Source organism: Ursus americanus, chromosome 26, assembly GCF_024610735.1.
Source record: "Ursus americanus isolate L20-20 chromosome 26, mUrsAme1.1.p, whole genome shotgun sequence".
Classification (NCBI taxonomy): Eukaryota; Metazoa; Chordata; class Mammalia; order Carnivora; family Ursidae; genus Ursus; species Ursus americanus.
In genome coordinates, this window is record NC_142152.1 from 11,207,803 (window position 1) to 11,223,380 (window position 15,578).

Genomic DNA, 15,578 nt, shown 5'->3' on the forward strand with positions numbered 1-15,578 from the left:
GCCATGCATTCCAACCGTTCCGATCTGTTTCCTGAATGTACTAGCCCGGTTCATATCTGCCTATGTTTTCATGCACTTTTTCCCTCTGCCTGAAATGTACCTTCTTGCATTCCTTTGAAATATCCAAAAAACTCCTCCTGATCCTTCAAGATCCAGGGCTTCTGTAAAGCCTGTTCCAACCTCCCCAAAATAGGGCTGCTGACACTCCACTCTACCTTGTACAGCACTTCTATTAGAGACGCGTCACAGTAATTCTTGATAACAGAAGCCGACAGTGCAAAGCTCTGTTCTAAGTATTTTAATATTATTAACCCATTTAATCTTCTCAACACCATGGGGTGAGTATACATACTATGCCAATGTTTTACAGAGAAGGAAACTGAGGCACAGACAGATCAATTACATCGCAATTGTTTTCTTTACATGTGTTCTCTATTAGACTATGAACTCCTTGAGGACAGGGAGCATTACTAGCCTGTTACTAGGGTCTAACAGAGTGCTGACCTGTAAGTACCCAACAAATATTTAAATGAATGAACAGGTAAATGAAAGTGTGTAACTGAGACTAGACTCCTAAGTATCTCATACAAGGTCCTTTAAAAAAACACACAGAACTCTATCACCCTCAACCTGGGATGGATTAAAGCTATTCTTTAAGAGCTCAGAATCTGACTACGAATTTCCTGCCCACTCCCTACATACCCATCGTGTTGGGATAACCCTCATTCAAAAAATCAAAACACTTCTTGAACAAAGTATTTGAAACAAATGTCTTTTGAACTGTAATATGGACTATAAGGGTAAAATTATGACATTACACCCTTGCTATGAAAGTGTTATAGAATAGATATCGACAGCTTAGTGGGTCGGAACATAGATCTTTAAGAGCACAGATCTGCATTTGAGGATAACTTACTAGCTGTATAATCTTGGAGGGGCCAGTTCCTTGACTCAGTCTCAGTTTCCTTTTCTCTAAAATAGTATGGATAACAGTAGAATGTACATTAGGTAAATACTTAGTGCTTGGGTATGGAATAAGCCTTCAATAACTTTTAGCTATTATTGTTTGCATTTTTATCTTCCACCATGGATCCTACACACTGAGATGAATTACTGGATGTGCAAAATAAATAAATTAATTAATGAGTTAATTAATTTTATTTCTTAAGGTGACCCCATAACAAAGCATCCCCCAAATGATGTTATAATAAGGCTTAGCTATATCACATTAAAAACTCTTCTGACTTACAAAAGCACATCCTTACCTTGTTTGGTGAATAAATATCATCTTGAAATAGTTAGAAAAAGCAGCAAGCACGGCTCTGTGGGCTTTGAAGTAAACATCTCCAATGGCAACTGTGCAATCACACAGAAAACCAAATTCTCGCTGCATGTTCAGCTGCTGCAGAAGGACAAGGCTATGGCTAGCTGTGTCCATTGTGGCTCTGAGAAAAAGGACAATTTTTTTTTTTCACAAACTTAGCTACAGTTCACACAAACCTACAGAGTACAAGGAGGCCTAAATTTAAATGACATTATTCAATAGTTTTTATACTGTTAATTTCACCCCAAACCTAGCTAACATTAAATCCTCTCATTATAAAAATATCAATTCTGCTAAAACTGCAAAATATGCTCTTTTTTCATCCGGTAAGAAGGTAGCTTGGTATGAGTGACACAGAAGCAAAAGGAAGACCTGTCCTTTTTCGATCTATGTGACCACGTTTCTAGTCCTGTTTCTTCACTGGAAGATGGGAATGAGATACTGACCCCTTCCTCAGAGCTAAATGAGGTAAGTTATGTGAAAAGCACTTTGTAATGGAAACTGCTATTCAAATGTTAGCTATAACTGTTCATAACGTATCACCGTCCTGGCTGGGCTGGCGCTGTCACTGCTCCGCGGGGGTCCTCTGTGTGCTTAGGGGACACTGGCCTCCTAACTATCGTACAATATGTTTCGGAAATGTATCAGTCACAGTATGTGCAGGAGCCCTTAAAATAGATACCAAGCCCCATCCCCTGATTTACATGGGGCCCGGGAACCCAGCGGAAAGAGCATCTACCCTGATATTAACTGGATTCAGACACATAGAAGCATGGAGGCCCCTGAAGGAACAATAGAGAATGGGACCACTGGTCTGGGGAGAAATCAGGCATGAGGAAAAACATGCAGAAGAACTGTGGCAGAGAAGTCTAGCGTGAGCAGCAAGGGCATTCGAGAGTGCCAGACTTCCAGGCAGATGCGAGGCTCTGCTTCACCCCAACTGTGTAGACAGCCCCCGTGCCTTAAGGAGAAGGCAGCTGTGGTATGAAGGGCATCACTGGCCAGCTGGGAGAACCTTCTCTAAAAGAGCAGTTTCTTAAAAAGAGAATGAAGTGTCCTCACTAGCCAGAGACCAAAGTCTAAGGAGGTCATTGCCCAGAGTGTGGGGTGAGCTGTCTGGAGGTTGGCCACAGCTCGGGCAGCAGACAGCTGAGTGATCAATAATATAATAAAACTAGCTAACACTTACAGTGCTTCCTGTGTGTCAGGCACTTTTCACTCATTTAGTTCTCAATATGACTATACCAGAAAGGGAATATTTAGTGCATCTACAGATGAAGAAACTGCACAAAGAGTTAATTTACTCAAGTCACACTGCTAGGAAGTGGCAGAGCAAGGGACTCAAACCTGGACACTGGGCTCCAGACCCCAAATGTCCTCCCTTTCCACTTCCCAGAGAGAACATGACCCACAAACTGGAGATGCCTAGGGAAAGGTCAGGCATCAAGACACCTGGGAAGCCTCAAGAATGTTTGGAGAGAGGAATTAGGGAGAAACCCAGATTTCCTGCTGCTTAATTTGCTTACACAAATCTGACACAGAAACAAATACTTATTAATGGATAAAGTCTAGGCTATAACTGGTAAACAAAAAGGTAATTATTACTGATAAAAGGTTAAATCTATTTTTATTAAAACTACATATTTAGGGGCGCCTGGGTGGCTTAATCGTTAAGCGTCTGCCTTCGGCTCAGGGTGTGACCACGGCGTTATGGGATCGAGCCCCACATCAGGCTCCTCCACTGGGAGCCTGCTTCTTCCTCTCCCACTCCCCCTGCTTGTGTTCCCTCTCTCTCTGGCTGTCTTTCTCTCTGTCAAATAAACAAATAAAATCTTTTAAAAAAACCTACATATTTAATCTACTGATATGAAATAATATCCAAGATATATTAATTAAAAAAAGCAAAGCATAAAATTGTACAGAGAAGACTACTATTTATGCAAAAGGGGTGGAGTGGTTATTTTTAATTTATACAGAAATATATTGTTTATGTACACATCTCTGGAAAGGGTCAAAGAAATGAGTAAAATGTTTACTTCTGTGAGGGAAACAAGGGAGCAGGGTAGGGGATTTGTACTGTTTAAACTTAAATTCTTTTTTTTTTTTTTTTTTGAGAGAGCAAGCGAGCGAGCTGGGGGTGGGGAGCAGAGGGAGAGGGAGAGGGAGAGGATCTTAAGCAGACTCCATGCTGAGCGTGGAGCCTGATGTCAGGCTCCATCCCAGGACCCTGAGATCACAACCTGAGCTGAACTCAAGAGTCGGATGCTTAACCAACTGAGCCACCCATGTGTCCTGAGCTTAAATCTTTTTATTGAGGTTTAACGTCGTAAGTACATTCCAACATGTATTCCTTTTCCCCTCACTTCTAAAAATTATGAAGTATTTCAGACAAATAGGTACAGAGATCAATGTGACAAACGTGCAGCCAGCCAGCCACCCCCGAGCACATAACGTAAACATTACAAATGTGGTAGAGACCCCCTACCATCTCTCCCTCATTCTAACTACCCATTACCTTGCCTCCGAAGGTAATCACCATCCTGACTCTGGTGTTTATGACTGTCTTATAACATCGTCGTGTTCTTACTGCATCTGTACGTATCCCTTAAGAAGGTATGGTATTATTTTGCATGTTTTAAAATTTTATATAAATAATATTGTACTTTAAGAATCCTGCAACTTGCTGCTTTTAATTCTATTCATACGTTACTTTTTAAAATTCTACTTACTCAAACATTAAGTTTCTCCCAAACTTCCCCCAATTAAAAAATAAATAAAAACAAAACTCTTACTCCTTACCATCTCATTTTAAAAGCCTTTAAGCCATAATGAAATGAGAAGTAACAAGATAACAGAACCTACAGAGACCTGAGCCTAAACCAAACTCCAAATTGTGAGTATTGTTCCACAAGGCCATTTAACTAAAAGTCACTATTTATTGTATTTGCTGCATAACCTGGATTCTAAAACACCACGAATTTATTATAGAGAGGTTTAAAAACCAAAATAAAACTGCTAGAGATTTCACAATGTGAAAAACATGTCTTAGATTCAATGAAATGGTTCAAATTGAAATTAAACTGGGCTTACAAATTGTTAAGAGAAAAACAAAACAAACCTCAGATCATAAACATTTTCATCAGATCTATCTACATACATACACATATAGTACATTAGTATAATGAACTATTGAACCACATGGAAATGAGAAAGGGCACACTAAAAAGCCACATATACAAAAATCTTGTGGTTAAGTGGTCTATGAGTAACAGTTAAATTCTTCATTTAATGAACACGTTTTGAAGAGAAATTTAATAAAGAAAAAATTATTTGAAAGCATGCATTATACAAGGCCTAGGGACAGAAGAAAAATACATGCTGCAACCAAGAAGACTGCGGGCTAACATGCACCCCAATGTTTACAGCGGCCGGGTCCTCAATAGCCAAAACACGGAAAGAGCCCAGACGTCCACCAACAGATGAATGGATAGAAGAATGGAATGTTACTCAGCCATCAAAAAGAATGAAATCTTGCCATTTGCAATGATGTGGTTGGAGCTAGAGAGTATTATGCTAAGCAAACTAAGTCAGTCAGAGAAAGACAAATACCATATGATCTCACTCATATGTGGAATTTAAGAAACAAAACAGATGGACATAGGGGAAGGGAAGGAAAAATAAAATGAGAGGAAAACAGAGAGGGAGGCAAACCATACGAGACTCTTAAGTATGGGGAACAAACTGAGGGTTGCTGGAGGGAGCAGTATGGGGTAACAGGGTGGTGGGCATTAAGGAGCGCACTTGAAGGAATGAGCACTGGGTGTTTTATGCAACTGATGACTCACTGAATTCTACCTCTGAAAATAATAATATAGTATATGTTAATTAAGTTGAATTTAAATTAAAAAATTTTTTAAAGAAGATTGCAGGCTAATAGGGAGACAAAACATGAAAAGTTGTAATTATGATATGACGTAAAAAGTGGGAAATGTCATAAGATCAGTTCAGAGAACATGCTATGAGGGGGAGATAAATATCAGGCAACCCAATGAAAAATAAGCCTTCTGAACTGGATTTAGATGAACAGACAGAAGGTGAACATAGCATTCCAGGCAGGAAAAAATACAATGAATAAAATTACAGGGAGGAATGTGAATATATAGGTAACTGAAGAATTCAGCTTGGCATAGAAAAAACAAAAGTGAGTAACAAGAGATGTGGTCAGCTCACACAGGGTACCGAATGTAAAACTGAAAGGTACTCCAGTGTTTGAAATGAATGGTGTTAAGATGTTTTTGCAGGAGGGTGAACAGTAGTTAAAGCTTGGACTCTGGAATTAGGTTGGATTAAAATTCCAATTCTGTCATTTAGCTGTGTGATCTCAGGAAGATGCTTACCTCTCTGGTCCTTGGTTTTACTTGTAAAATATGGATAATAACAGTATCTACCTCACAGGTTGTTACATAGATTTAATAAGATAATGCATATAAGCACATAGGAAGAGTGACGCCCACAGTAAGTGTTCAGTAAATACCAATCATCATCATCATCACCATCACCAGGCCTCTGAGTCAAGACTGCTCTAGTAGCAATACATAAAAAAAAAAAAAAGATTAACAAGGGAAAGGTATGGAAAAATAAAGACCAGCAAGAAGTCCACCACAACACCCAAGTAATGGCAGAGGGAATGAAGGAATACAAGAGATACACCAGATGTAGAACTGACATGACTTGGCAGCCAGAGTAGATGCGGCCTGCCACAGAGAAGACAAGGTCAAAGGCAAGTCTCAGAATTCCAGCGTGGGTAACCGGAAGAATTCATTCATCCCTTCAGGTCATATTTGCAGAGTAACTATCATGTGTTAGGTATCAATATAAAGGCAGGGTCCCGGAACTCCAGAGAAGAGGCAGAGAAGCCGGCTTCATAAAAGAGAAGTTTCATTTTGGATACAGTGAGTTCGAGGTGCTCACTCCAGGACATCTGAGTAATGTTTAGTGATCAATGGAGACACTATGCAGGACTAGGGCTCTAGAGATCAGGGCTAGATAGGGAGAGGAAGTCCTCTGTAATTACACAGGAGTGGATGGGACTATTGAGTGAAATAAGAGGGAAAAAAGCTAAGAATGAATCCTCAACGCAGAAAAGACACAAGAAGAGTAATGGGGATTGACTCCAAAATGACCCAGAGGCTGGGTTTGGCAGGGAAGATTTAAAGCAGGGGGCTGTGAAGGAAAGGCAAGAACCTGGGCAGGGAGTGGTCCACCAATGGTGGAAAGTACTGCAGAGAAACATGGGGACGAAGCCTATTATAAACACCTCAAGCGTGGTGACTAAGATTCCTAGTGACCTCTGACAATAGTCTGGGAAAGCAGCAAGAGCAAAATATCTCACTGCAAGCGAACATTAGCAGAGGCCACAAAGGATAGGCACAGATAGGATATGACATTGATGACAGGGAGCTCCCAGAAGACTTTCAGGCTGAAGAGGGGTGGAATCTCCAGAAGCCAGAAGGAACACAAGCAAAAGTTTAAGTGTGGCAGTTAGCCATGGAGAAGAGAGGGATTTCTGACAGTGGCAGGGAGATGGCTCAAGTGAGGAGAGAATCTGAGAGTACTCCGCAGATGGCTTCAATTCATACACTATGTAGTCAGTCCATATGCAGAGGGAAGAGCTGTTTAGACCTTGAAGGAAACCTAGGGTAACAATGCCTGATGCTAATATATAGTGATGAAGTTTATACAAAACTTTCACATAAAATAATTTTTCTGTTTCAGGGGTGCCTGAGTGGCTTAGTCCGTGGAGTGTCTGGCTATTGGTTTCCACTCAGATTGTGATCTCAGGGTCATGGAATCAAGCCCCATGTCAGGCTCCACACTCCTCATGGAGCCTCTCTCTAAAATAGATAAATGAAATCTTCAAAAAAAAAAAAAATGAAGGCATAAAAAGAGATTTAATAAATTTTTTTTTGTTTCAGATGAGGTACTTTCTATTAAGCTACAAGTTCACTGACTCTATCATTTTTGTTAAACTCATTCAGTGAGTTTTTAATTTCAGATATATTTCCAGGTCTAAAATTTTCATCTCATTCCTTTTTAGTTTCTATTTCTCTGCTGAGATTTCCTATTTGTTGACATTACCACTTTATTCTGCTTTACATTCTTGAGCGTAGTTATAATAGCTGCTTTAAATCTTCCCTGCCAGTCCCAACCTCTGGGTCATTTTGGAGTCAATCCCCATTGATTAGGGTGATAGTTTCCTGTTTCATTTTGGACAATATCCTAGACATTGTGCTTACTGTGGTAAAGACTCTAGATTCTGTAATATTACTTCCAAAAAGTACTGATGTTTTTGCTTTGTTGTTACAATTAACTTGGCTGGACTTAAACTCCAAATTCTTCCTCCCGTTTCGTTCAGTTGTTTTGGCTGTTGGTGTGCTGTATGGAGGCTCAACATGTGTAAGTTTAGGGGTTGGCAAGAGAGTCAAGCTGAATCATACACAGTATTTGGGGTTCCCCCAGCATCCTTTCTAGGATTTTTCTTTTCCTTCCAGCTGTGTGGTCACTCTAAACTCTGTCTTCTTTTCTTCAAGCAAGTAAGATTACAGGTTATTAACCTAAGTTGGGCCAACTCCTCCTGTCACCAACTGGAGCCTTCTCTCGGGATAAAAGCCATAAAAAATGGAAACTCATCCGCTGTTGTTCCATTCTTCCAAGTGTAGACTTCATTCCAGTTTCTGCCTGATTTTTGTCACTTTCAAATGCCATCTGGTAGTTTCTAAAGTTTTTTTTTTCAAGTTTATACAGTTGGACCCTTGACCCACATCAGTTTGAACTGCATGGGCCCACTTATATGCAATTTTTTTGGATAAACACAGTATAGTACTGCACATGTATTTTCTCTTCCTTATGATTTCCTTTTCTTTTTTTTTTTAGAGATTTTATTTATTTATTCGACAGAGACAGAGACAGCCAGCAAGAGAGGGAACACAAGCAGGGGGAGTGGGAGAGGAAGAAGCAGGCTCATAGCGGAAGAGCCCGATGTGGGGCTCGATCCCATAACGCCGGGATCACGCCCTGAGCTGAAGGCAGACGCTTAACCGCTGTGCCACCCAGACGCCCCTCTTTTTCTTTTCTTTCTTTTTTTTTTTTTAAGTAAGCTCTAGGCCCAACATGGGGCTTGAACTCAGAACCCGGAGATCAAGAGTTATACTCTACAGAACCAGCCAGGTGCCCCTTCCTTATGATTTTCTTAATAACATTTTCTTTTATCTAGCTTATTTTGTTGTAAGAATACAGTATATAATACATGTAACATACAAAATATGTTAATCGATTGTTTATGCTATCAGTAAGGCTTCCAGTCAATAGTAGGCTATTAGTAGTTAAGCTTAGGAGGCTGGAGAGGGGGTTGTCAAGTTAAATGCAGATATCTGACTGTGCAGGGAGGTTGGCTCCCCTAATCCCCACACCGTTCAAGAGTCAAATGTAGTTTCTAGTTCAGAATTGTCCCAATAAGAACTACTCTGCCATTATTACCCTTTATCAGTTCTAAAAGTGCTGGCCTCAAGATCCACTTACACTCTTAAGAAGAGCATTAGGGACTGCAAAGAGCTGTTGCTTATGTGGGTTGTATTTATCAATATTTACCATATAAAAAATTAAAAGTGAGACATTTAAAAATTTTTAATTCATTTAAAATAACATTAAACCCATTATATATTTAAACATAAACTTTTTTTCTAAAAATTAACCACATATATTTTGTAAGTGGGAAGAGTAGCATTGTTTTATATTTTATAGTACTCTTTTAATACCTGGCTTTAAAAAATACAGCTGGGTTCTTTGCTTCTGTGTTCAATCTGTTGCTACAAGTTGTTTTGATTCAAGTATATTAAGAGATTTTGGCCTTGCAAAAGCAAGAACCTCGTAGGTCCTGAAAAGGTTTCAGGAACCTCTGGGGGTCCGGAGCCACACTTTGAGAATCTCTGCCCTATGCTATCTTTTCTTAATCCTATGAGGTAACAGAGCAGGTACGATATTAGTTCCATTTTATAGCTGAGGAACCATAGGCTCAGAGAAGGTGGGAGAGGTACCCTAGTCAAAAAACTAGCCATTAAATGTGCTGGTAGTACTTCAAGTCTGACTTTTAACTCATGCCCTTTCTTCAAAATCCCCATCTAAAACTTTTAACGTATATATGATGGCAGATTTTGCAAATATATTGAATCGAATAAGGGGAAAATTTTTCCAAGTTTATAAAATGAAACGAATTCAGATATGCTTAAAAGAAAAAAAAACCCACAACTTAGATACATAATAGGTTCACTCAAACTTCTTTGTATAATAATAGACCTTTGAGGTTTTAAGGCAGCACAACCAGATTTTATGTCAATACAGCCAATCCATCACAAAATTATTAAAAACATTTTCTAATATAACCTACTTTACAAATTTATTAGCAAGGTTTTTCATATAGCCTTTGCTCATCATTTCTTTGACCATCAATATTATTTTCTCTAGTATGTGGAATAGTTAAAGCTTCCTAGGCATACAGAAAGATCTTAGAAGTTTTATTTAAGAATTTTGGGTGGAGGAGCACTTGGGTGGCTCAGATGCTTAAGCATGTGCCTTCCGCTCAGGTCATGATCCTGGGTCCTGAGATCGATCCCCACGTCCGGCTCCCTGGTCAGTGGGGAGCCTGCTTCTCCCTCTCCCCTCTGATCATGCTCTCTCTCTCTCTCTCAAATAAATCAAACCTTAAAAAAAAGAAAAGAATTTTGGGTGGAAATTTTAGGATGTGAGAGAAGTTGCAAAAAAATAATTTATCATTTTATTACATTTACAAATACAAGAGCCAAAATAAAAGTGCTTCATCTTAATATGCTATATCTATTAACAAAGTGGTATTTTATACTGTAATAATAGAATTAGTATTGATATTTAAGAGAGACTACAAAACCTTGTTTACTAACTAAATTGCATTAACTCTGGATTAGCTCAAACTAAGTAAACTAGAACAGCTTTATATCAGTATCCATTGTTGTTTAATTCAAAGTTAACTTGATATTTAACATCTTTTGATTTTTACTTATTTAAAAAAATCTTTTGTATTAGTTAGACTGGACTCTCAGATCTATGGTAGCCAGATGATGTCCTGGAATACACAGCTTTTCATTCTCTCAGGCTGTAGAATCTTTAATAAAAATGGGACAAAAGGAGTAAGACATCTGTTCCTGTAGAAAATAAACAGTCTTTAGATTTTTCTCTGTGGTTCCTACCACTGTGACTTTATTATTAAATTATCATTAAGACAAGGAGACAGAAAAGTTGGCAGAGGAATATGTACAGCTTTTTTGAGATACTTACCCATGGCTATAAATACAAAGGTAAAAGCAGAAATATTAAAAGTGCCACGTGATAACAGACTTTATACAATGATTTTAAGTTTTTAATGGTACTTTCACATGATTATGGAGGTTTAACATTTTATAACCTAGAGAAAGAATGTTTGCAGAGATCATTTTATCATGGAATAGTAGCTCTTATCACTGACTGTACTGCAAAACTTTCAATGCAGAGTTGTACTGATGCCTGCGTCCTACTCTAGACCAAGCCAAACAGAATTGCTGAGTGAGCCTCAGATCCTTTTTTAAAAAGCTCTCCAGGTTGTTCTAATATGATGCCTCAGTCAAGAACCACTGTGTTAGAAGGGAACCAAGGAAACCGAAGAGAATATTTCACACTGTAAAATTACAGAGAAAAAGAAGCAATTTTACAAGAAATGATCAAAATGTGGGAATTATACCAATTACATTAAATGAACAAAAATCAACTATTGTAATTCCAATTGTAACTTTAAAAAAAAAAAGTAGCCAGATCTGAAGAAACAAAAGTGCTCTCAAACCAGTAAATTGGACACTGGGGGAAGAGGAGGAACATACCATTTTCAGACTTCTTCTAAAAAAGTATTGAGGAAAAAGAGGTATTTACTCTCACACACCATTATGCCTATTTTCATAACATCTGAAGATGATACGGAAATCGCAAATCTGAAAATATTGAGATAAAATGTGCAGTAATTCTAGGCATCTGCTTACAAAAATCACTGAAAATATTAGAGAAGAGGGTAGGAAGCAGACGTGGTCGATGACACAGGAAGAGCAGTTATGCTCTAGAAACCTTTAACGGAACAGGGAAACGTTAGTTTGGGGCCTGCCTGTTGCCAGCCTACTACATCTCGAACCATCTAACCAACATGTGGGATGCCTGATAAAGCCGCAGCACCAGGCAAACAAGAGTGCTAACACCGGTGAGCGCAAATTGCTAGTGAACCTTAAAAAAATCAGACCCTGTGAAGGAAAATAAACAATTCTTCTTAGACCACCAAAAAATAATACTAATGACTGCATTTCTGAAAGACAAAATAAGGTACTCAAAGGACAGTCAGAAGCTGGATAACGACAATGCTAGTATAGACCTAGAATACAGTACAAACAAGAATAATTATAACTTCTGAATATAGGTGAACCAATACTTCCTTTGCCACAGAATGTTCCACAAACACGTTATCCAGATGGGTTAATGAAGCCCTTTGCTTAAAGTGCCTAGAGTTTTTCACAAAGAACAAAAAGTCATTGTACGGTTGATATGTACAGGTAAGAAATGATTTAGAAAAATTTCAAAAATAACTAACAATAATATAAACACTTTTTCTTCAGATAAGATTAAAAAAAAAGAGAAAAATTCCTGCAAGCAAAGGGAAAGCAGATGTGTGAATAAATTCAATTACTAATCCTGAAACTGATGTTTGTTTCAAATACTGTCCTCTTCCTCTACTCTCCCTAAGCGAGTTCAAGTAGCAATATCTTTCCTATCCTGGAGGAAATAATACTGTTCTAGTTAAAATAGCTACTATTATAATGAGTAAATACTACATGCAAGCACTTGTACTAAGTGCTATGTACATTCTTTTAGTCCTCACCTTGATCATGTGTTATTTTTATTTCTATTTTACAGATGAGGAAAAACGTGGGCTTAGAACACACAACTAGGGGCGCCTGGGTGGCACAGCGGTTAAGCGTCTGCCTTCGGCCCAGGGCGTGATCCCGGCGTTCTGGGATCGAGCCCTACATCGGGCTCCTCTGCTATGAGCCTGCTTCTTCCTCTCCCAGTCCCCCTGCTTGTGTTCCCTCTCTCGCTGGCTGTCTCTCTCTGTCAAATTAAACAAAAAAAACAAAAACAAAAACGAACACACAACTAGCAGATAGTATAAAGTGAGGATCGAAAGCTAGGTCTGACTCCATAACCTTCACTGTAACTATAAATTGGAGTAGTACTTTTCTTAGCGTTCTCCTCTCAAAGGACTGAAGTTCACATGCAATTTGGAATAAATAAGCAGAAAGGGGGCACAGGAAGTGGTGTGCAAGTACTTTATAATTTATCAAGATAAGAGCACCTGCACTGCTTTTTTAAGACAAGAAAAAAACCCTGCAATAATATAAAACCCCCAACTCTGTTCTGGCCCTATTATTACAAAAAAGTACAAGTTTTTCTTTAAGATGGTCAAGCACCACCTACGGGCCATAGTAAATAAATCACTTTGGTTCAGTGGTGGGGAGGGCATTATGCAACACTTCCCAGCACTGCCCTTGCCAGGATATTTTACGGCCAAGACTCTTGGGCCCCTCCTCCCCAGCTAGACAGCCTGGCTCCTGCGCATTCCCCTCAGGAGATAGGGTGGAAGCACACAGCTCCATTTTCTAAGGCAAAGAGGGCAGCTGAAAGTCCTGCTCAGCCTCTCTGGGCAACCACAGGCGCCAATAAATCAGCCACAGGCGATTCTCTCATCCCTTTCCTGGCTTGAAGTGGTAGCAAGATACAATGCAAAAGTGCACTGACTGGACTTGGGAGATAAGTGATCTAGCCTTGAATTCTACTGCAAATGACAGCATCATAGAAGCCAGGTAAATCTCTGATTGTTTCCTCGTTTGTATCATAGAGACAAGACTACCTCCTGTTTTGTCAAGTACTCAAAATTCATCTATGCAAGTGGCTAGCTACTGCAGGCACTCAATAAGCAGCCAACGACCTGAGCAGAATCCATCTCCACTACCTCCAAATAAGACATTCAGGGAAGGGCTGGGCAAAAACATAGAGCAAGTCATGTGAGGCTCCTCCCTGCTTTGTTGCTGACCATCCCTGTGATGTTCCACTCCTTCCTGATAACCTCCCAGCCATCAGAACTAATCTATGCCGAGTGCTATGCCAGTATCCTGCTCCCTATTAAGGAACTGATTTCTGATAATGGATAGATTACCCTTAATCAAAATGTATCTAGATTGCTAAAGAGAACTTTGATGCCTTAACCTAAGGAAGCAACCAGTGCTGCAAATGTTGGTTATTCTTACAGAGTAGGGCTGAATTTTGGAGGAGACCGGCTTTGAGCCCCAACATACATCACAGGCAATCTATTCCACCTAAAGATAATGCCAACCCCATTCCTTAAAATACCAGAGCTATCACACAATGGCCAAGCCTGGTTTCTCAATAATCTGCATCAAGCCAAGTATAATCACCTCTGGCCGACTGTCTCTACAGTGAGTGAGTTAAACTGGCACTGCACTCCTGGTGTGGTGGAGAGCCCAATAATCAAGGGCTGGAGCCCTGGAGTCCAGTTACTCAAAAGGTGTAGGGCTTCGATCAAGCTACACGTTCCTTAGGCCGGGTGTCTTCATCTGTAAAACAGAGGGATGAACTAGATTTCCTGTAAGGCCCCTTTCAGCTTTAAAATCTGTCATCCCAAAGTGTACTTTACACACTTGTCAAAATCCTGTGAGAATCAACAGTTTTGCCAAAAAACTTGAGTCTCAAGAGAATGAATGCCAAATGTAATTTCCTGGGGGGAAATGGGCGTTACTTTATGAAACATGTTAGCTGCTGTCAAATTCTGGGTGCTGCCTAAGTAGCTTGATTTCTCCAAATAACTAGTGCTAGGGAAGCAGTTAAAGATCGGGCAAACTTTAAAAAGAAAAACTGGATTTACTCAGAATGAGATTAATATAATCTGAAAAAAGGAAGAAATGAATTATGGAGGAGGAGGAACTTCCTGCCCTAGAACCGGGGTAATCACAAACGGGGGTGGGGGAGAGGACAGTGGCCGCAGCGTCTCTCAGTTTGCACCAGGAGACCCGCCCACTTGTGAGAAGGGTTCGCGCGGCCGCTCGGGGAACGCCGCGAGCCCGTCGGGGGTTCCCGCGCGGGGTCAGGCCCCGGCACCCGCCTTCTGCGAGCAGCGAAAGGCGGCTCTGGGCATCCTCGGCCCAGTGCTCACTCGCGGTTGCCATTTTCCTCCTGTGCCCTGATTGACATGTCAAACGGACCAAAACACCCCACTCCCCAGCTACTTGCATCTGTCCCGCGACCGGCGCAGCTGCAGGCCACCGCCCCGGGCGGCTCGCGGCGGGAGGGACTGAGCCCGGAGCAGCCCACAGGGGCCGGGCCGCGTCGCTTACCCAGACGCCGCCGCGGCGGCCAGCCTGCTCCTCCGTGCGGGAGGGGCGGCTCCCGCGCCGCGCACGTCACGCGGCGGCGCCGGCTCACGCACCCCGCGGCCCGCTCTCGCGCGGCTTCCCGCGCCTGCCGCCCCACGATGGGCCCACGTGACCGCGCGCTTGGTAGCCGGGGAACGAGGGGCGCGGGGGCTGAAGTGTGCGTGCGTGCGTACGTGCGCGCCCGCCCGCCTACTCAAGTGGCCCGGCGGGGGTCGGCCAGCGCTCGGGGTACCTCCGCCACGGTCCTCAGTCGTGACACTGTAGGCGGAAGCGCGGAGACGAGCCCGAGCGTCACAGGCTCCCCACACACAACCGCGTGACCCGGGGACTTTCCCCAGGGTGTGCAAAAGCACAGCACTGCCTCACTTCGGGCGTGGGGGTGGGGAAGGATGAGCCCGCGTGTTCGCGGGGAGAGGGGTGGGGGCGCGGGGCCAAGGAGGCTGAGCTGCTGGAGCCTGGGAGGGGAGGCGGGCTGGGTGGGGTGGGGCATGGCGGGGGAAGTGACTCAAGGCCAGAGGCGGACAGGCCCATGGCTGGCGGAGTGGGGGGAGCGCGGGGAATGGGCGACCCTGGACCGACTGGCGGCGCACGGGACAGGGCGAGGGTGCCGGCGCCCCCAGAACGCCAGGGACGAACCGAGAGGGAAGGCCCAGCTACTGAGCACTCCGGGACAGGGGTCTGACATCTGGACGGAGTGGGAAAAC

General features: G+C 41.9%; 1 protein-coding gene across 5 annotated transcripts in view; it reads right to left on the minus strand.

The window, feature by feature from the left end:
• The window catches only part of ZBTB25 (zinc finger and BTB domain containing 25), a 21,095-nt gene extending 5,849 nt beyond the window's left edge, over window positions 1-15,246 (minus strand). Inside the window, exons 1-2 of one of the 5 annotated variants that reach the window (XM_087855997.1) lie at window positions 14,836-15,246; window positions 1,266-14,058 (exon numbers count right to left, since the gene is read on the minus strand). In XM_087855997.1, coding sequence (XP_087712123.1) covers window positions 1,266-1,438 — 173 coding nt within the window. In that variant the 5' untranslated portion in view covers window positions 1,439-14,058; window positions 14,836-15,246. Of the gene's footprint in view, window positions 1-1,265 lie in introns of all 5 variants that reach the window. The other 4 variants (XM_045810496.2, XM_087855999.1, XM_087855998.1 and 1 more) reach the window with 4 other exon arrangements.
• Window positions 15,247-15,578: the final 332 nt, after the last annotated feature.